The sequence below is a fragment of the Cylas formicarius genome, unplaced genomic scaffold (genome assembly GCF_029955315.1).
Source record: "Cylas formicarius isolate icCylForm1 unplaced genomic scaffold, icCylForm1.1 PGA_scaffold_2__14_contigs__length_35257938, whole genome shotgun sequence".
NCBI classification, from domain to species: Eukaryota; Metazoa; Arthropoda; class Insecta; order Coleoptera; family Brentidae; genus Cylas; species Cylas formicarius.
The window spans coordinates 25,870,267-25,892,710 of record NW_026844319.1 but is presented as its reverse complement, the minus strand read 5'-3'; the positions used below and the strand labels follow the sequence as shown (position 1 = coordinate 25,892,710).

The following is a 22,444-nucleotide window of genomic DNA, read 5'->3' as shown; positions in this document are numbered from 1 at the left end:
CAATTTCATAGCTAAGGCATTTATGTTAATCTGAGAGTTTTTGCTAATACGGTTAAAATTGTGAGTATTTTTTCGAAAATAATAAAAATTATATTTTAAATTACAGTGATCAAACAGATCTCAGGAAGTTTCTGATTAGCCAGTTGAATGATAAAGCAGAACCTTTTGGTGGACATTTGGGGCAACGAAAATAAACTGTCCAACATTTTTGCAAAATTATAAATTGCAAACAGGCAGGGTAATTCACAAATGGCTCGAAAAAGAAATCTTGAACAAGTCTTTCTCCGATCTGCCTTGATAGTTGATAGTCACTTTCTATGTTCACACTAGCTTAGATCTCGTGGTATAAGTAATCTTATTTATTTATAATACCTTCTAGGATAGATGGATCTATTATCAACTGTTAACTAAACTATTTGTGCGTTTCGTAACGATTTCGTATATAAAAGGTACGTCATCGGAAAAGCATAACATCAAAATAGTTTTTATGTCGGGAGGGACTAACATCTACGACTCGAAGAAAACTCCTGAAGCCCACATTAAAATTTGAATTTTAACATGCTATCTCAAAACAGTATAACATAAAATATAGTCAGAGCTCCCTGTTGTACACAGAGAATCTCACTGTAATACTGTAATGTAAATTTAAAATTTAAGAAATTTACAACGTTTACTAACTGCTAATAACGCACACCAGCGTTGGTGGATATAACTTCCATTGTGACTGTGTGAACTGTTCAACCTAGTAGTGCAGTAGTCTCCCACATTAGTTTAGTTTACCATAGTTTGGTTAGTGCTTCATCTTTCAAATAAAACATTGTCCCACATTGAGAGTGGGAAACTGGTATGCGATATTAAAAACCTCTTAACATTAACCAAAATAACTAATAAATATTATTAGAACTAATGGTTGACGCATATTTTACGCCCATTTTCCATAGGAACAAAGCATGTCGACCCAGATACGGGACTGATATACTTCAAGTACGATTTCGGCTACGAATTTGGCATTATACTGCCGGGGGAGAGCAAAGCTGGCGAGATTCCGGTACCAAAAAAAACCGTGATAGAACCACCAAAACGGGCGGTCGATATAGAGATGCCCGTTTACCACGAGACCACAAATAAACCTTCTCACGACACTAACCACTATCAGGCTCCCACTCCGCAGTTTAAACCGAAGAAATTTACTAACAAATGGGACCCCACGTCGGAAAGCGAAATGTCCGAATACGAGAAAGACAGCAAACGGAAACAAGGTTCGAGATGGGAACCGTCGTCTTGTAGTCCGATGTCTCTATCGCCTAGTTTGCCTAGTACTTCTCCAGCTTTTAACAATACTTTCGCAGGTACTTGGTGTGCTTTCATCGTTTCTTTCATTTCCTATTGCACTGGAAAATTTTGCCGGCATTTAGAAACAAAGCCACTTAACCGTAATACGATATATGGAAGTGACTTTTTGCATTTTACTCTATTAGAAAGACAAATAGTTTCCAAAAATGAGTGTAAATCTCTTAAAATCAAAAATTTTAATTTCTGTTGACCAATATTAGTACTGAATAAGTGCAGTCTAAGTCCATACACAAAATTTCAAAGATCATAAGAACAACGTGTGATAGCAGTACTGGACAGGTAAATCTTAACTAGGGGTTTGGATTGCACCTGTCCAGTACTATTTTGTACATTGGAATTGTGGTTTGTTTTGTGGTCTTTTTCTTACAAAGTTCTTAAATCTGATAGATCTAGGTTGGAATTTTTCAGTGCAAAAACTAAAACCATAATGAAACTTAAATTAGTTGAATTTGCAACCAGAATTGTAAATCATATTGTATTACAATACTCACAATATCTGTTATATTCATATCCCAATTAATTAAGTTATATTTTACCATCTGAGTTTTCGGACTTCAGTCTCCTAAAGCTAGTCTGTCCTTCGGACTTCTAGCGTTATCCATGTGTAGTGGGCATGTTTTTCGAACACCCGACTCCCTTATTGCCCTGTCTAAGTAATGTATGTATACCTAGTCACTGTCAAGCACGGGTCGGTATTTTAAATTTGCAAAGAAACGATTCTGGTTGGAAATTCAATAGGGGAAGGGTGTACAAAATGACATAGGATTTTGTAAAGTGATTTTTTTTATTCAAAAAATAATTTTTCTTAACAATAAAGGTAATAAATGCAAGATCATTTGTCCTATACGTCTGTATTTACAGAAAAAAATAATAAAAAAATAACGAAATTTATGATGCTTGAATCTGAACAAACACCTGCAAAAAGTTCATTTTACCCACACACAACACAAATGGGTAAAATGACAGGAAAATAACACTTTTTGAGGACGCTGAACCATAGAAAGAGCCGATTCGTCAACATTATATATCCTCATAAACTCTATGTTTTTCTTCTGGATAATATCTTTCAGAAGAGTGAAGAACTGGGCAACTTGGGGTTTATTAAAAGCTTGTGCCCTTGCCGCGGATGTTGCCTCTGGCTTACGTAAGGAAATGTCAGGATTTCTTCTTCTAAACCCTCGTAACCAGTCTTGCGCTCTTCTTTTCATTATTACAGGTGCGCTGAAACCCATTTTTAACAGCTAATTGATAAACCAGTTCTAAAACCTCCTTTCTTCTTAACCCAAAAAATCTAGATTCCATTAACTTTAGATGTTCTACTAACTCCCGTTCTACATGCTCCGGAAAAACTGATTTAAATCGCCCAAGCCGCTTTTCTCCTGTTTTTATGGACTAATTTTTGTTTTGAGCATGTCTTCTCAGTGTTGCTTGAGGGATACCATAAACTTTAGATGCTCTGAGCCATCCCATTTCATTATTAGCAACAGCTGCGGACCATGACTCCCTGTTTTTTTTCCTAACGTAGGCTCGTGGCATTGTTCTTCAATGAAACAATAAACACATGTTTTACATATTTAAAAATCGATCGGTCAAAACGACATACTCTATCATTTTAGCCACCTGTAGACTATGTCATTTCATCCGACTACTTCACAATGTATAAAACAATTTTTTTTGGGTAAACAAATTAAATATTTTAAGTCTATAACAGATGCAACTCATAGGGCAGACATTAATAAAACATAATTTAAATAAACCAACCTAATTTGCGAACTGTAATGATAACAAAACGCCACTAATCTGCTTTGTTTAAGACACTTTTCCTAGCGAAAAATAAATTGAGGTTAACGATCTGCCGCTTGACCTGCTAATCGGCGACTAAACGTTCGAAAAGGCATGCAAACATCACGTCGAACTTCGTTACGATTGTTTACATCGGAAATGTTCGCAATAAGTCGGAAAACACTGCTATGTCATTTGACCCTACTATGTCATTTTGTACATCCTTCCCCTATGGCTAGCACATATTGTCAAACCAAAGTTGCATAAACAATATTTCTCTCTTTCTCTGTAATTTTCGCCGTCGTCATTGTTAAATTTCATTCCTTTCAAATCATAACAATATTGCTATGGTTAGAAAAATATTTTACGTCAGTTCGTGTTTTAATTACTTTTATAAGAAAACGCAATTCTAAAACTGAAACTGCAGTTAGAAAATATCGGATTCCATTGGTCTACAAACCAAATAGATTTATAGTATTCGTGGCCATGAGTTCTACTAACTTTTATACAAAACTAAAAAACATCATTGTATCATTGTCATCGTGAGCATTTATTTTTATAGATCGAACGGAGACCCAAACTCCACCCAGTTGCCCTAGTACTCCCGGAAGTACCAAAATTATACTTGGTCAACCTCGGGTGCCTATGTTTATAACGGTAATAGAAAATATTCGATGTTTAAGTGTGCGGTATTTAATATGACGTTCATGGTTTCAGCCGTTGCGTGATATCGCCGTTGTCAGCGGCCAAGCAGCGAAATTCGAATGTATCGTACAGTCAGAACCACCACCTAATATTCTTTGGTCAAAGAATGGAAGAATTATAGAAAACTCCAACGATCACCAAATTCATTATAGAAATGGGGTTTGCAGACTAACTATAGCTCAAGCGTATCCAGGTACGCAATTATGCTTTCTATAATCACTGCGTAAACTGTATAGGTTGTGTACAATAGGAAATTTAAAGGGTGAAGACTGGGGATTTTGCAATACAGGCCATTTAAATGTAGGAGTGAAGGTTAAAATTTAAAAGAGGTTGTGTCGTTGCGAATATAGAATAAAATTTATAATATTCTATATTTTTTAAATTATTCTAGGATATTTTAAAATAAAGTAACAAATATATTATTTGAGCATTGATTTACATAAAGAATAAGGAAAGTCGTTAACTTGTTGAAAATCAAAATGTACCAGTAATGCAGTAATACGTAAGGACGTTCCATTTAAAATATCAAAAAGCATACGTTTTCGGAAAAACGTCAACACCGCTAAAAACATTTTTGATGATAGATCGAACGTTATGCATCACGCTCCTACGTCTTGTTCTCGTCTCACCTTATATTAGGTTTGCTTTTACAGTTGTAAGAAACAAGTTTCAAACAAGTAACCATAGGATAAACCATGCTCATACAAAATTTCTAAGTTATCATCTGAAAGTCAAACTTATTCTCGGACCCTGGACTTGAATTTTTTTACATTTCCATCAGTCATAACCTTGTTCGAAGTTGATTGTTATTCTGCCAACTTTACCTGCTATTTTCAATCATAAATTTGTTATATTTTCACAATAGCTAGACAAAGGTTATTTTCCGAAATGATACAACATTCTTCATTTATAGAGGACGCCGGCACATATACATGTACAGCGACGAACCCCGTAGGCAGTACCAACACGACAGCAAATCTGCAAGTACCAGGTGAGAGGCGATCTCTCTATCTAAAATAGATAGTACTACCTACTGCACCTGGTGATGGTTTTAACTCCTAGAGCGAATTACTTTACGAGCAAAACGACTCACTGCCAAATTCAACAAAAACAAAAAATGAACGATCATCGATCCCCGGCTTTTGTGTGTAATTTAGTGCCTTACAGTAACACCACACGTTTTATTCTTTTCGCAATGAGACTACGGTTACCAAAAACGATATTATTTTATCCGAACGATACAGAAATCATTTTAGTGTGACCGTGCAACTGCTGAATTTTGCTCATCTCAAGCATTTTGTTTTATTTAAATAAATTATTATTTGGTGTGATTCTAAAACATGTGAATAAAATTATCCACATTCATATCCTAGCCACGTGTCACATTCGCCTCATTCTGGTCATTAAGTTTAAAGATTCTGTATTCAGCTGTTTGTATTATATAATTTTCTTTTTAGTGTATATCGAACGTTTGAATTTATTTAAGTATATATAGCATTTATTTATTGTACCTATAATATCTGTCTATATTAAAGCTTTGAAGCACAGTATTAACCTTCTTTTAGTCCAGCGTCCCAATTACCTTCCCTTTTTGTAAATAATTACTTGCTTAATAGACGGTGATGGTTTGGTGGTATAGGTAGAAACAAATGTTAGAAATACGTGATTTTTAAAAATAATGGATACTGCATTAATTCGAAGTCTTTGCCGACAAAGAAACATCTGCTCCTGCAATATTTGTTAGTTTTGTAAATCTATAAATTAGTTAATAATGTTCCATTTGAAACTTGCCGATATATCATGGTTTGCAAGACACGCTGGGGTGCACATGAAATATATGAGGTGTGTTCAAAAAATAAGGTAACTTTTAGGTTTTATCAAGAAGTATTTATGTATTCATCAAAATCCTCGAAGCACTTCACACTTTCTGGTATAGAATCGAGTTCTTCCAGCGATTTTTTCTGTATCTCCTCAATCGTTCCAAACCTCCTTCCTTTCATAGGTCTCTTGAGTTTTGGGAACAAGAAAAAGTGGCATGGGGCCATATCCGGTGAATATGGTGGCTGAGGCATGAATGCGGTTTTCTTTCTGGCCAAAAAGTTAGACACAAGCAACAATTAGTGAGCAGGTGCATTATCGTTATGAATGAATGAATTTTTTTCCTACAATTTGGCACGATTTCTTCGTATTGCTTCGTATAACTTCAAGGTAATACTCTTTATTACGACCTTGTGATGAGAACTCTTTATGTATGACGCGACGATAATCAAAGAAAACAGTAAGCAAAAACTTGACATTTGAACGAACTTGACAGCAGTTTCGGATAAAATTTTGCTGCTACATGTTTCATGCCCAAAACTTCTGAAAAAATTGTATGGCACGAGCTAATAGAGATGCCGACGTCTTCAGGCACTCCTTCAAAAGTGATTCGAACACCTTTTGTTTCACTTCTTCAACGCTTTTATCAGTTATTGACGTGTTGGAGCGTCCAGAGCGAGGTTCGTGATCGGCGTTTTCTTGGCTATCGTTGTCAACATTTTAAGTGTTTTGCAGCATTGTATTCCATTTTTTTAAACAAAATTTTATGCAAATTCTTTGTTCTATTTTTTTTTACTACAGAAAATCCCCGAGCATGCACAACAGGACTAACGCTTCAGCCTCACAAAAAAGTAAACGAGAAAACTGACTGAAACTCTGAACATATATTAGGGACATGTGTACCAACATAACAAAAAAATATACCCAAGATCGAATGTAGATAGTCCGCTCAATTCCAGAAGTCGCCTTACTTTTTGAACACGCCCCGTACAATAAATTACCTTGTTCTGTGATTTAAAGATCTTCGGAGAACGTTTGCCCATAATAGTTTCTGTCAACTACTCCTCTTTGAGACGGCTGATTCAGGTCAGAAAATCTACTGACCTTTGCTGAAATATGTTTGGAGTGATTTTCAAAATTTTAGGTGGCAGTGGAACCCACGAAATTTTATACAATTTTGATTTTAGCATAGAATGGTTCTTCAGTTTTGCACTTGCTCTTTTTTCCGTATTTAGGCCAATGCACTAATTCACACTACGGGTGCACTAAATAAGATCACTGACTCTCTGTATAGGACATGGATAAGGATATTTTATGAACTTTGCGTCTAGGATCTCCGACAGAGACAGAGAAATACAAATCGGACGCTTTTTGGTTTTGGTCTACTTATTCCAAAATTCATTCAGTAGTCTTAACGACTTCAACAGATTTTTCGGTTACTGGTTCTGATTTTGCGATTTTGTTACATTTATGTAGTTTGAATTTTTAAATATTATAAATTATATCTGCGGTGACTATTTTTCACAAGACTCAACAAATCGTCTAATTTCACGGATCCACTTGCCAATAAACCGAGCTACAGCAATTCTAATTTAACGTTAATAAAAAGGACCGACGTCGATAAATCATTCCAGTTTTAACTGCACAAATTGTTATGATCCTTTGAAAATGCAAACCGATGTTACTACATATCCCACGTTCTATGGAATATTGCCCAAACTAGCTCTGAAAATAGATTGATATTAAGATAAAGGTATGTTATTCGGTGTATTTTTCTTTAGTTTGTTTTTCTTGCTCATTTCTCCGGAGCAATAGAAATTCTTCATCAAAAATAAAGAAAATCCTCCAGAATCTGGGCTAAGTAATGTAGATATAAGGAATGAAATGCAGATTTTTAAAACGTGAACCAGTTCAATGTTGTGTAAATCTTATTCAATGTGTCACTTCAAGAGGTCATCTTCGTTTTCGGCAGATTTTAACCAGTAATGGTATTCTGACGTTTGTCAGTTCGTGCCAAATCAAAGTCGTCTCTAAAGCGGTACTTACGGAACTTGTTGCATAAAAAACTACCTTAATTTCAAAAACACCCAAACTACTATTAGATACTAGTTGTCTAAAATGTAAATGAGAATCATTCAGTTCCATAATCAAAATGTAATTTACAAAATATTTTCTTTGAGAAAGGTAGTTAAATATATAATTCTAATTAATTAGTTGCAGCTTTTAATAGACAAGCAACTAATAAAAACCAATTTTTAATAACAAAAATCAAATATTTGGTCTACAAAGCGTCATGGTTTGTTAAATAGCATGAGCATTACAATTGCTTAAATGCAAAAATTCATTTGTTCCGGAAGATATTTGATAAAATTACTTGCTCACTGATCGAAATCTCATAAACATGAATGATTCCATAGAAGCTTAACGATTTTTTTTGTTTTATGAAGTACAAATGCAGACGCATTGCATGGCTCAATCAAAAATATCTAAGAAGACGTATTATATGTGTCTATTTCAGTGTGGGGATTTCTTTGTCACTTCCATGCTTGTTATGAATCAATTAATGTACATACAAACCAAATTTCGTATCGTGGCCAACGAATAATGCATCATGATTTTCGTTCAGGAAATTTAATTAAAATCTCATAAATTTTGGAGTGTACCTGAACTCATATGGCTTACAGATTTAATGCTTTCACGAGCGTTATTTACTAGGAAAGTATAAACACAAACCGCAATAAACGGTGTTAACTTTAGTTATGAGAGTAGAACTCGTTACATCCTAAGCAGTCCTCTGCCTTATCTAATAAAAATTATTATAAGTTTCAAGTTATAATATGTTATAGAATTATTTTTAAATTTAGTCCACAAAATTATTATTATAAAGTGTCTGTAAAACAATTCCTTGGCACGTCTATTACGCTATTGTAGGTAAAATGGGATGCAAATCCTCTAACCAATAATAGTATATTATGCAACAAGTGCGATAAACGACATTTGACTCACGAGTTTATTTGACACGAGCGGGTACATTTTCGCAAAACAACACGAATACATTTACTGACGTGACCTTCAAAATTGACAAACGTCAAACTGTTCCCAAACCCGTGCGGTAAAATCCCGGAAATGTCCGAAGTGGCTCGGATTCGTGGGAAACGAAACTGACGTGGTAAAGTGATGCTTCCCGCACGCTAGATCGGTGGGTAATTAGGTATTTTACAGACGGGAGTAGAAAAAACAATTTGATTGATTATTTCACTTTTCAAAATTTTTGTTATTCGTTAAACTGTTTTAAAAAATGTTTATAATCAGAAATGTATGATTTAAGAAAATTGCATTTCATATTAAATTGTTATGCAAGCTTATTTCTTAATTCACTTTTTTGGGGATTCCTCTCAAAACAAAATGAAAACATAATTATTATTTTATTTATTTTAAATCTAAGAATAAAGTGCAGTGAGCAGGGTTCTGGATTGAGAAATTATTCACCAATATTGTTGGTATTGAATGTTATATAGCAATACCAATCAAACATTCCAAATTCTTGTTTATTTAATGCTACGACGCGCGTTATTTACTAGGAGAATATAAAGACAAACGGCAATAAACATTGTTAACTTTAGTTTTGAGGGTCGTAATTATAGTCAGGGATAGTATATAATTATTATAGTATAGATATAGGTACTAATTATAGACTCGAATAACTATACGATACTTGAACTCGTTACTAAAATTATTATAAGTATCAAGTTATAATATGTTATAGAATTATTATTAAATTTAACCCACAAAATATTTATTATAAAGTGTCTGAAAAACAATTCTATGGCACATCTATCACCGTATTGTACGTAAAATGGAATCAAAATCCTCTGACCAACAAAAAAAATTGATTAATTACTTCATTTTTCAACATTTTTATTTTTGGTTAAACTGTTTTAAAAAATGTTTATAATCAGAAATGTATGATTTAAGACAATTGTATTACAAATTAAATTTTTATATTTTTATTCTTAATTCACTTTTTTCGGGATTCCTGTCAAAAGAAAATCGAAACATAATTATTATTTTATTTATTTTAAATCTAAGAATAAGTGAGCAGGCTTAATTAATTATTCTGGAATGAGAAATTATTCATCAACGTGGTTGGTGTTGAAAATTATATAGCAATACCAATCAAATATTGCAAAATCAAATGAGTAGTATTTATTGCCTTTCTAATATGTACGAATTTATGAATTTCGTAAGCAAACTTTTTTATTAGGCAATATGCTACTCTTCATCACCAAAACGTTTAGTGCCCACTATGTGGTACCTATTTTTTGCAAGGAAATACTGGATCAGTTCGTTCTCGTACTTTAGTGAAACTTTTAAATAACATGACTTCAAAACTTTTATGAGATTTTTTACAAAAACTTTCTCCGTACATTTCTTATTTTACGTGGGTTTTGGTGTTATTTTTATCACAACCTAAACACATTTTTCGAAACGTAAGTATCCACTCCCACGCGCAAATCGAAAGATTAAACGCGTTATTGTTTGCGTCCGACTATTTTTAAAAACGAATTATTCATTTTTTTGAGTAAATCTGCCCACGCGGAGGTGCAACAGATACGACTTCGATAATTTGCTTCGTCGTTGCAGCATTTGCAATATGTTTGTCATTTGGATGAGCATATCGACCGACTAATGGCAGGAGGGAGAGTCTATTTGTTATGTACATGGTGGACCATACTTTGGGTTACAAACCCTAACACTTGATATCGATACCAAATGAGACACCTAGACCAATACCTCGGCAGACAATTTCTTCGACATTCAAAATTTCTTAAAACCAATATGAAGATTTTATAATATAAAATTAAGTGAAGGTTAGCTACTTTATTGTAAATAGAAGACAATTTTTATTTTGTTGTACTTCTTTTCAGTTTTTTTTATTAAATTTTGGATTGTAGTATAATTTGATATAAATAAATATAGTATAGTAGAAAAATATTCAATATCGTATACCAAATTTCGACATTAATATGAACCAGGTATTTTCAAAATAAAAAAAATGTTCAAAAACACCATCGCACAAGCAATATGGCTATCCGAGCATATCTAAAAATTAAATATCATCTTCTCCTAGTAAGGTTGGGTAGCATTGGTTTTTTGCGTTTATATGAGGCCCCGGCCCAAGAAGAAAAAGTTTTTGTATCCAAATTTTAATATTACTGTAAATTTTTTTATCAAATAGGTACTTTTATTAATTAATTTACATTTATTTAAGTATCAAAGATCATTTATCATATAAAAGTTTTCAGTGAATATTTTTGAAAAGTACGATCCTGATTCCCCATTAAATCTGGAGTAAATTTTATTCCTTTTTTATTCCTACGACTTGTCGATTAAAACCAAATTACTGAAAAAAGTTCTTGCGAAAATTTCAATGTACTACAGAAAAATAATTAATAAGCATTATTTGATGTCGCTTTCTTTTTATTATCTCTATTTCTTCGAATTTCGAACTTCCTCTTTTTCGAACTGACGATTGGTTTCCTATCAGCTGTAAGAACCTGGCACCAATAAACCATGTCCACCATGTCCCGTAAAAATATCTAAATTCCAATAGTCCTAAAATAAATAACAGCAAAAGCAAAAAGATTTTTCAAAGAAAGTTCCACAGGCTACAAAAACTGAGTTCTAGTCAAGCCAACAGGATGATTGGCGAAACGTCAGCAATTTCGACTCAGGAGGAATCCAGAAGTTTTGTAAAAAGTAAAAGCAAAAAGAATTGTTCCTAAAGTTGTGCGGCCAATTTCATCCCATACAGCAGATTAAAATGATGATGAATGAATTTCCAATATTTTGTACTTAACAACTTGACCTGAGATATAAATAGAAACTAATAAATTCAAGTCTGCTGAATCTCATTTCATCCAACGTGAAATAAATGACCATTTCAAAAATATCGTGAGAATGAATGAATTTTGCCTTTTAATTTTGGTGAGTTGTACCTTCAAAAAAAATCTCTTTAGGTATACATTAAAATAAATTAGTTTTTGAAGTTGTTGACTACTCAAAAGTAGGACATTTGAGTTTCCTATTTTTAAAATATTCAACAGTGGCAGGAAAATTACTTTCAGGTGCTATTTTAAGTGAACATTTTTAATTTATACATTATTTCATTTTTATAGTTTATTGACAACTTATATATACTGAAATGGAGATTTGTAAGCATCAAAAGATTTTCAGTTAGTTGGTTGGCGATTTTTCTAATTTATGAATTTGGATTAAAAATTTCCAAAAGTTATTTCAAATTTCAATCCAGTGTTTCGAAAAGACATGGATACCAATCTAATATCATTTTGAAAAAGATACACGTATTGCTTTAAATAAGTCGACGAATTAAGTTGCTTTTATTTTTCATCTCAAAGATTAATAAACGACAAGTACTTTAAAACTCTACCGAAAATATCACTATGCAATATGGACGGATGCAGGATGACATATTTTCCGCATCAGTGTTTATAAGGTTCTTATCCGCTGCAAACAATAAACCGAAAATTATATTTAGAATTTGGCGCACATGCGGGAATTTTATTTTGTCGACTAAAATGTAAATTGGGATTCAAAATACTAAAATATGTTGCCAATGAAAAGAGTGTTCTGTAAACTGATCGATTTATAGGAGTTAGGTAAAAAATCTTTCTTAAAAAACTGGACTCAGAGAAATTTCTGGAATAATATTTTAAAAAATATATATTTCTTCGAAAAAATCCGCTATAGGTCCTAATGCTCTCACTCACAAGCTAATAGTGTTAAAAAAAATCTTTTTCTTTTAATACTTCAGGAGACGAGGTTTCACAGTTCTTGATTTAAACTTTGATTTGATTTAAAATAAATTGCTAAAAAATATCTCAGAAAGGAAAGTTTGTTATATATTTTTTTTTAAAACCACAATGCCAAATTAGCGATTTGTTACTTTTGCCACTAAGCATAAATTTAACCGAAAGCTGGTTAAAGCCTTCCATTCCCGGTTGCACCATATCTACTCCAGGATATACAATTTATCGTTCCGATCGACCTAGCAGGCGGGGTGGCGGCGCTTGTGTTTACGTTGCTGATCATATTGCCGGTACTTACAGGATCAAGCTCTTAGATTTAATGATGGGTCAGATGGTGGATGCTGTTTGTCTGTCATTTACCAGTTCTGATTTTAGTTTTTCACTCGCCTGTGTATACAGGCCGAGCGATACTAATAATGATTCTAATCTTCAGGTCTTACAATCCATGAACAATTTTGTCACAAATTCCGTCAACCCTGTTATTGCTGGCGACTTTAATTTCTCACGAATATCCTGGCCTGTTACTTTAAACGACTTTGTCCCACTTCCATGGAATACATGTTCTTAGATTTTTTGTCAGATTGTAATCTTAGTCAACTTGTTGAAGAGCACGCGCTTCCGAGAACGACGCTCCGTCAACTATTGATCTTGTAATTACTCCGGATCCCAATTTACTTGACAAATTGGAGCTTGATTCCCCAATTGGAAAATCTGATCATGTCGTTATTGAGTTTTGTATTCAAGCCTTATGTTATCCCAAGCAAGTCAATAATCGCAAAATGTTATGCAGGACAAATTATGCAAGATTAGCTGCAGACCTTTCCCACCACACATGGAAATTTCCTGATAACGACGTTAATGATGCGTGGACATATTTTCTGTCTACTCTGGATTATTACATAGGCACAAGCTCCAAAACTCATTTTTTTAAGTTCAATTCTGAGAAACCTTGATTAACTGGACATCTGTTCAAACAAATAAAATATAAGAGAGCGCTGTGGCGTAGATTTAAGGCTTCTGGCTCTGCTTCCGATTATGTTTTGCATAGACGAGTTTCTAATAGTTTATCCTTGGAGATTAGAGAGGCGAACTCAGCATTCGAAAATGACCTCCTCAATCGGCCCAAAGCGTTTTATTCTTATATGAGACAACACGTCTCGTCTAAGGTATCCCTTCCTGTCATTATAGATACCTCGGGAGAGGTCTCCTATAACCAGAACTTCATTTCAAATGAATTTGCTTCATATTTTGCTAGTGTCTTTGCTGATGAACCAGCTAATCTACCGTCTTACTACGAGGGTCCCATAAATTCAGATTTATTAGAAGACATTCACTTTGACCAAGAGGACGTGAAGAAAACAAAGAAAAAAAGAAATAAAAAGAATATTCTGCTCCCGGACCTGATGGAATTTCCAGCAAAATCTTAAAAACGTGCGCCCCTGTGCTTGCAGAGCCTATTTATATTATTTTGAGAAAATCTTTGGACTCTGCCACACTCCCAACCCACTGGTTATCCGCAAATGTAACACCGATTCATAAAAAGGGTGATAAGCTCGATGTTTCAAATTACCGCCCTATCAGCCTAGTGTGTATTATATGTAAGGTTCTTGAACTCCTTATAGTAAATCAGCTGCTACCGTTTTTGATCGACTGCCATATTATACCTACGTCGCAGCATGGCTTTGTTCCCGGCAGATCTGTCATATCAAATACATTGACATGCTTGAATCACTGGACATCATCTCTTGACTCAGGTGATGCGGTGGATATTATTTACCTCGATTTCAGCAAAGCCTTCGACAAAGTGCCACATCGACGCTTGTTATTCAAACTTGAAAAGGTTGTAGTGGGGGGTAAACTGTTAGAGTGGATAGCGGCGTTCTTAAGCTACCGGTCGTTCAGAGTTCGAATTGGTAACGCTTTTTCACTACCACAAAACGTGCCTAGTGGTGTTCCCCCCAGGGATCGGTGCTGGGACCAGTGCTATTCTTAGTGTACACCGTGGATTTGCTCTCCAGCATTGATTATTTGGAAATCCTTCAACACATGCGGACGTATTGCAGGGAGACTTGAATACTATTTCCAAGTGGTGTTCAACTTGGCTATTGCCGCTGAATGCTCAAAAGTGCTCTGTGATGCATTTTGGCAAGAACAATCCCGGTTTGAATTATTATATCGATGGAAACTTTGTGTCAAGTGTCGATTCTCAGATGGACCTAGGTGTGACAGTAACTAACGATCTTGCGTAGTCTGCACATGTATCAAATATTGCAAAGAAAGCAAACTGCGCTTTATTTTTGTTAAAAAAGACTTTTAAAAATCCTAGTCCTCGCATCGCTTGCAGGCTTTTCACCATTTACATTCGCCCCATCCTGGAATTTGCTTCCCCAGTCTGGAACCCATGGCTATTGCGTGACTGTGATGTTCTGGAAAAAGTGCAACGAGCCGCTACACGCTGGCCACTTCAGCTTAGACATACACCTTACGACGATCGTCTAAAAATGCTTAGTCTGCCAACATTAAGTCAGCGTCGGCTGCGAGGGGATCTCATTCAAATGTATAGGTTTGCGCGTGACCAATTTCCATCTGACGTGCCCCTTGTGGTCTTAAGCAATGATGAACGCCTACGTGATCATCCATTTAAAATAAGGAAGGAACAATTCAGGACTTCACATCGCCTGCATTTTATAAGCAACAGGACTTTCAATTATTGGAACAGTTTACCCCCAGAAGTTGTGTGTGCGCCGAACTTGTCTGTATTTAAACGTCGCTTGGACAGCAAAATGTTTATTATATGTTTTGTGGTACTAACTATCAATGTACATAATAGGTTTTCTTTTGCACTTTATTCTTAATAATAATAATAATAAAAATTTATTTATCGATTTTAACTTGAGTAAGAAATTCAAAAGATGGCGGTTTTTTACATTTTGCTTTCGAGGCCTAGTATTTCCAAAATCCGTCAAGTCCGTCAAGTCAAACCAACGAAACTAACCAAAACAAAAAAGGAAAAATATTCTACCTCAATCATCTTTTAAGCACTTTTACAAAGAGGCACTTTTTATACGATGATAGAAATGCCTCCTAGCGGTGGAACTATAAACTTAAAAAATATTTTTAAATATTTCTGTGAGTATCTTAAGAGGATTTATTTTCGAAACTCCAACGACTAATGGAAATTTGGTTAGTTGTGTCAGAGTGAATGAATCTCCCATTACATTTTCTTAAAATGTAAGCTTAAAAGGCCTAACAAGCTTTAATGACTTGACTTGAATATTCTTTGAAATGATATGGAGACACAAAACACATTTTCATTACCACATTTATTCAGCTATTTGATGACGCTTTTGGATTTAACAAGCGACTTGAAACTAAAAGTATTTAAAAAAAAATGAATATTGCCTTAGTAGGCCTTGATTTTACTATAAATTCTATTAAAATTACATTACAGTTGTTATTAACCTAGATTAGACGAAATATAGTAAAACTTTATTACCAATTTCATTTCAAGTTCAATTAACGACACTTTAGTCACTAGTTAATTTTGGTTAGTTTTGGTACTTATTTTACTAGTGACGAGAGACGTGACTTTCAGAACCGACAAATGTCGAAATACCCTCAGTGCTTAAAACCTACCAGTCACCAAAACGCACGAATTGTAAAAATAAAACATTATTCGGCCAGCACATTATTTAAAAAAATCAAAAATGAAACATCAAAGCAAATAAAAATAGATTTCATATAGAAAAGGTCAAGGACAAAGTGAAACTTTCTATCAGATATATAATAAAAGTTTTGTAAATAAATTAAATGAAGGAAACGAAATATCGCGTACTTGATTTGATTAATTTATGCCTACTAAGGTGATTTTTCGTTTGTTTTAAAATATTTGTGATTTCAGGAACGCCAATATGATAAATTTATGCCCTACATATATAGAACCTGATTATTTTTGATTGTTAAGATTTTGGATTCAAGGTGAATTCAAACGCTTATGACGGAATACATGAAATAATCGTTAACAACCACTCGCGCAATTGAGTCAAAATTATCCGTATATTATCTGGGTTATTTTGGCCAAACACACCGTGAATCACGTAAGAATCGTGCCAAAAATTCTATTTTATTTTGTTGTTTTCGAAGCGCATTTTTTTGTCAGCGGTGTAAATTTAACCCGATGATACCCGATGAGAGAAGCATGACAAATTTTTAGAAGCAAAGAATATAAATCACTAAATGTGAATAATTAAGTGAGGAAAATTAAATCATAGCTTTTAATCAGGCCGATACTGATAGTAGCGAGGTACGATGTCGCGAAAACGATAAGGCTGTAATAATAATTTCGGAAAAAATAAATCCCGTTAAGAAAGTTGGCCAAGAGAAACTTACGGAAATATTTTATTAAATTTTCAACCCTAGGGGGCGAAAAGAATGGTTGGAAAAACCTTTTCTATGGAGTTATGGCTTACCATGGTTTCAATTTAAAAAAACATAAGTTTGTCACAACACTAAAATGAAGACTGCTATACCAAAATTATATACGTCATTAAAATGTTGATTATATAAAAGTTTGTCCCGTACTCCTTTTTGCTCAGATCAATAATAAAGAAGATATGTCGATTCATTTGCGAAAAATTAGGTTTATATATATTTAATCAACCCTGTCTCAATCTTCAGCTGGTTGGCTGTCGACAGATCCTCCCCGATAAAACTTTAAGGATATTATTACCTATTGTTATTGGGTAAAGCCATTAACAAAAAATGTATTCTTACTTGAGTGACAAAGCGGGAGTGGGTCAGACATATTTCTTGAGTGTTGACCATTTGTGACAGTGTTGAATAATCGATTTTTTGTGCGTTTCGAAAAAGTTATTTTACGTCACATCGAAATAATTTGTAGCTCGATGCAAAAGAGTTTCTGAAAAATGTGTATGAAACTCTAACGAGTAGAGAACTTATTCAACAAGAAGCTTAAAAAACTGCCTAATTACAAAAAAGCCAATATTATCGATAATGAATATTATTAATAGTGGAGAATTGAAGAAAAAAAATTAAAAGTACTGATTTTCAAACTCACCGCATGGACACTAGTGCTTTTATCAAAGCAAAGTTGTGTAATATGGAAAAGAAGTTTCAAGAAGATGAAACAAATATAAATATAAGCCGTGCCATCCTCCATAGAGTTGCTAGTAAAATGGAATTTAAGTACCCCAAAATAGATGAAGGCATATTACGCACTTGGAGATTTAATTACTTATTTACTTACTTTTATTTATTAAAACCGAAATCCAGGAATATTTGTTAGAGAATGATATTTATTTTAAATTCAGTTACAAAGAAAGAACAGCCTTTGGAAGTTTTAAATTCAAGGCTATTAAAAAAGAGTATGTATGTATGCATCAGAGCAGAAAATGTTGCTCCTACTTTACCTTACTTAAATTTGAAATTTGATTAAAAAAATGTAATTAATAACATACCAATTGAGAGCTGGAAAAATTCATTACAGCACATTATAAAAATTGGGGGCTCTTACATTTCTAGACAAAACAAGTCTATTATCATGACAACTCTGATAGTGAAACAGGATTAGATTTAGATATTTAGAATAAAAATGTAATTATATATTCTTAGCTACAAATTTATTGTATATATTTAATGTTCTTGTTTTTTCTTAGTGTAATTTAAGGTTATTTATACTCACCTAAGTAAATAAAGAAAAATAATATTTTACCAAAAGCTTTGAGAGTCCGTTCCTAATGTTCCGTCCTTTAATACCTACTGAATCCGAGTTTTATTGCCGTCGGCAGCACGATGAAGATTGAGACGGCTATACCTTCCATAGATCCCTTCACAAAACATCGAAAAAATTCACCTAGTATATGAGGAGCAATGGTTCCCTTACACATTGATGTGTCCAAAATGCATGTATTCGTTTTGTTTGTAATTTAGAGAACACTCAGATTCCCATTCGAGTCTGCTTGAATGAATTAAATATTTAACTAATCTGCTTAGTAAAAATGTCTGAATAACATAGCGTGAATTAAAGAGTTGATACTTTTGGAATCCCTCAATTTTAGTCTTTCTAATTATAGATATAAATATGTGTAAGAGAAAAATGTTATGATTACCGTTTAATATTGTGACGAGATATAACTATAGGAAAGAGCTAGCTTGCCTAATCTGCACCTAAACCTGCTTGAATACTGATTATTAAAATTGTACAGCACAAAGTCGTCATTTAACTTAGATCTTTACTGCATAGAATGAGTGAAAATCGTTGAAATAATTTAAATCTAAAACAATGAATATTTAAACACATTCGCAAGTCAACGATGACTCGTGAGTATATTCGAATGTTCTTAAGTTTGTAAAACCAAGGTTTCTTCGAGTATAGAAGATTTGTTTTATTTTAATTTAAATCTATAATAAAAATTGGAATATGGAATTGATAGATGATATAACCTAACAGCTTTGATCTTTTTTTTTTTTGAGAACCATCCTTATTTGAACACCTAGCTTAAGCTTAATAGCAATTAATTATCAGTTTGTATAGACTCTTGTTGGTTACACGAATGTGATGTGGTACAATATTACAGGCGTTCCTTCACCTATGTACGGCACATATCGCCAACTGAACACAGGCAGAAGAAGCGCTTCTCCGGAACCTTATCGCCGACCGGAATCCCCAGAAACTTTACATTCTCTGTCAGGTGGTAAGTTGAATTCACTTCCTTACCAACTTCAATACTATTAACCCGATCAGTGCGATATTGGGTTTTGTAAATCAAAAAGAGAAAACATGTTCAAGTCTAATACGATTGTATTTATTAAATACAAATTCTGCTTCAGAATAACGCTATACAATAAAAATAAACAATAATTAATTTAAATAATCGTATCAAACTTAGGCATTTTCTCGAACTCTATTTTGTACGCTTGAATTAACCACTGATTATATATATATAAGACCAATAAGGTGCTGTGAAGCTAAAAAATGTATGAAACCTACTAATTTTATACCGTACTAATAAAAGTTTATAAAAAGTATTTTTGAATTTTCGTTATTCCGCGTTGAAGAAGAGAGAATCCTTATAAACAAACGAATTATGTTTATATATAATATAATATTAACGAAAATGTTGTGTTTAATGACCTAATGAAATAACAAGTTTGTTTAACGCAAATTTGGAAAGTTTGATCCCATAACGCACCAAAATATTAAGTTAATTGTGATTTTGTAATATATTATGCTACAAGTTTTATAAACGTCATTTTAGGCGTCATTTTCTTTTACGATGTGATGAGTGCACGCTGAACAAATGGAAAACCATCAGAACTGACAAACATCAAAATACCATCGGCGCTTTAAATCTACCGTAAGCATCCGATAGCTCCCAAACATCGGAAGCCTTCACGACAGTGTTTAATCAAGATGATATTTTAAAATGAAAACTTGCGTTCGTTTTTTAGTTATCTTCTCTATATATACAAACCAAGATGAATAGCTAATCTTCACTTCTTCCGAGAAAGGTGTCCTATTGCTGCTCTAAATAATTGTGTGGAAGTCATGCGTCAATTCAAGAAATGTGTTGCTTAGAACTAACTTTCGGAATTTTCTCATGCCCATCTCAATCATAGATTTTGATCCTGACACTCTAGGTTTAGCTTCCAAGATACCAAGATACAAAATTCACTTACAAGGTATTAAAATCGTCACCGCTTGGGGTACATATTGAATCCGTTGAACCTATAGATTATCAGTGATAAATGTAAAACAAGACAAACAAGATGTGTTTGGGTCCAGAGGCATAAGTCCTATTTTAGTTATTTTAACGTCTTAACCATTTCTGGTGTGTATATTTATTGACGAATTTTGTATCTAACGAGACCTAACGAGAAAAATTAATATTATATAGCAATACTGTCAAAACCGTATTCATTCCTCCTCCGACTTAGTGTACATATGTGCCTATCGTAGATCTTAACAACTGCTATCGTTTGTTATTATTTACTGCAAATCGTTCGACAGGAACGAATTGCGTAAACTGTTACACTAAACCTGACAATGAAAAGCAGTACTCGCCTGTTTGCCATATTTTCCCATAGAGAAGAATCCGATCTTGCGTAACGGGAATACGAAATCGAAACTGTTGCAAAAATAGAACTAGTCTTTACGTATGTGAATGTGTAAAAACATTATATTTCGAAACACCTGTGAAATAGTCCCACACTGCAATTGAAAATGATATTTAAAATTCAGTTTCCGAACCAGCAACAACAATCTAAATAAAAAGCAAAATTGAGAAGTTTTTCTCAACTTCAACATTCTATTACTCTATTCTAATAGTTCAGGAAGTTAAGATTTTTATTTGATTCTATAATTTGAATAATAGTGTAACAGTAATTGTGCAATAAGGGAAACCCCGTATGAACTTAAAATTACCTCTGGAATATTATAGCACATATATTTGGTTCGTGCTTTCTTTAATACAATAACACCTTTGCACTTGCACGTGGAAAAGGCGTACTGCTAGTTGTACTACATATAAATAAATTTCAAAAACAACAATAAAACGGTGAAAATCTATGGGGTGTGTAAGCACTTTTCTCTGTGTTTGTATTTGCATTTCTTTATAAAGTTCATCAAATCTTAGTTTTTGTTAGTCATGTCGGAGTTTTTAATACTTTGGCCTTGTTAGTTGGTTGGCTTTCTCAAACCAACTCTCATATCCTATACTTTTTGTAAAACTTCCGAATTTCTCCTGCGTCGGTTTTTGTTGAGTCGAACTGTGGAAGTTTCATTGAAAAATTATGATATCCCATTTCACTAAAAGATTAAAGTTTTAACTATAGAATTAGCATCTTTGTTTGTGATGGCGACGCATATTGGAGCAAAGAGGCGGTTATGCGGAAAATATTAGGCAGCACACGAAAAACGTACAACTTATTCAGCCGATGTAAAAACATTATTTATTAACCGGGAGTTAATGAAGCAACAGCCCAGATGGCATTATCTATTAACCGGGAGTTAATTAAGCAACAGCCCAGAAAATAGATAAATATAGCATGTGAGGCAACCTAGACAATATCGTTTTCCGCAAACTATCCACCATCCACCGTGAATGAAATTCATTAACGCAGAACAAAACAGAAGAAAAAGCAATCAATCAATTTTTTTATATCTATGTATAAAAAAGCATATGGTGACAAAGTTTAATTTTTTAAATAAGCGTAACGCTATTTCATATTTCAAAACGTTCTAAACATTAACTGTTTCGTCCAAAAAATTTTATATTTAATTTTTACACATAGCTAAACGCGAGGACAATTAATCTTCGATTTTCTCAAAATTGGCATCAGTTGACTCCCATTCTGACTGTAGCGAATTGTAGATATAAACCTAAAAGTCTAAGCATTTAACACAACACAAATAAAAGTCTCAATCTAGATAATATTTAATAATAAGATACTTAATGAACACATTTTGGTATTAAAAAAATTATAGAAAGTAATAAGAACCGGCCCAATCTAGAAAATATAAAAAAAAATTATTTGGATCGATCATTATCATTTTTAAAAAAACGATTATTTTATTTATTTTATATCCAAAGCGTAGTTAAGCAAAATATGCAATAGTCAATAATTCAAGTATATACACAGTGTTTCATATCAAAAATCGATTTTCTATTGATTACCAAATATTAAGTTCTATTTGTGGTTTGGAAACGATTGCAAAAAAGGTACAAAGATTGTTTATATCTGTGTACGAGAGGAGTTTCCGTATAAAATTGTTCGATTGAGTCCACAATATAGATAAAAAACGCAGGCAACCAAATAATATGAAAATTAAAAAGAAGGCAAACGAGGAGAACCAGGAAAAAGTAAACGAGAAACGGAAGCCGCCGTCAAAACTGAAGTGCGAAAAATTTTAGCTTCGGAAATGGTCGTCGCGGCGA

The 22,444-nt window shown here is 33.5% G+C and overlaps 1 protein-coding gene across 10 annotated transcripts in view; it reads left to right on the top strand.

Annotated features, from left to right (window-relative positions):
- The window catches only part of LOC132698049 (titin-like), a 206,587-nt gene that overhangs the window by 86,213 nt on the left and 97,930 nt on the right, over window positions 1-22,444 (top strand). For 9 of the 10 annotated variants that reach the window (XM_060663890.1, XM_060663894.1, XM_060663893.1 and 6 more), the window contains 5 exons: window positions 942-1,349; window positions 3,698-3,792; window positions 3,853-4,033; window positions 4,754-4,831; window positions 19,085-19,201. In XM_060663890.1, coding sequence (XP_060519873.1) covers window positions 942-1,349; window positions 3,698-3,792; window positions 3,853-4,033; window positions 4,754-4,831; window positions 19,085-19,201 — 879 coding nt within the window. The remainder of the gene's footprint in view (window positions 1-941; window positions 1,350-3,697; window positions 3,793-3,852; window positions 4,034-4,753; window positions 4,832-19,084; window positions 19,202-22,444) is intronic. The other variant, XM_060663888.1, reaches the window with a different exon arrangement.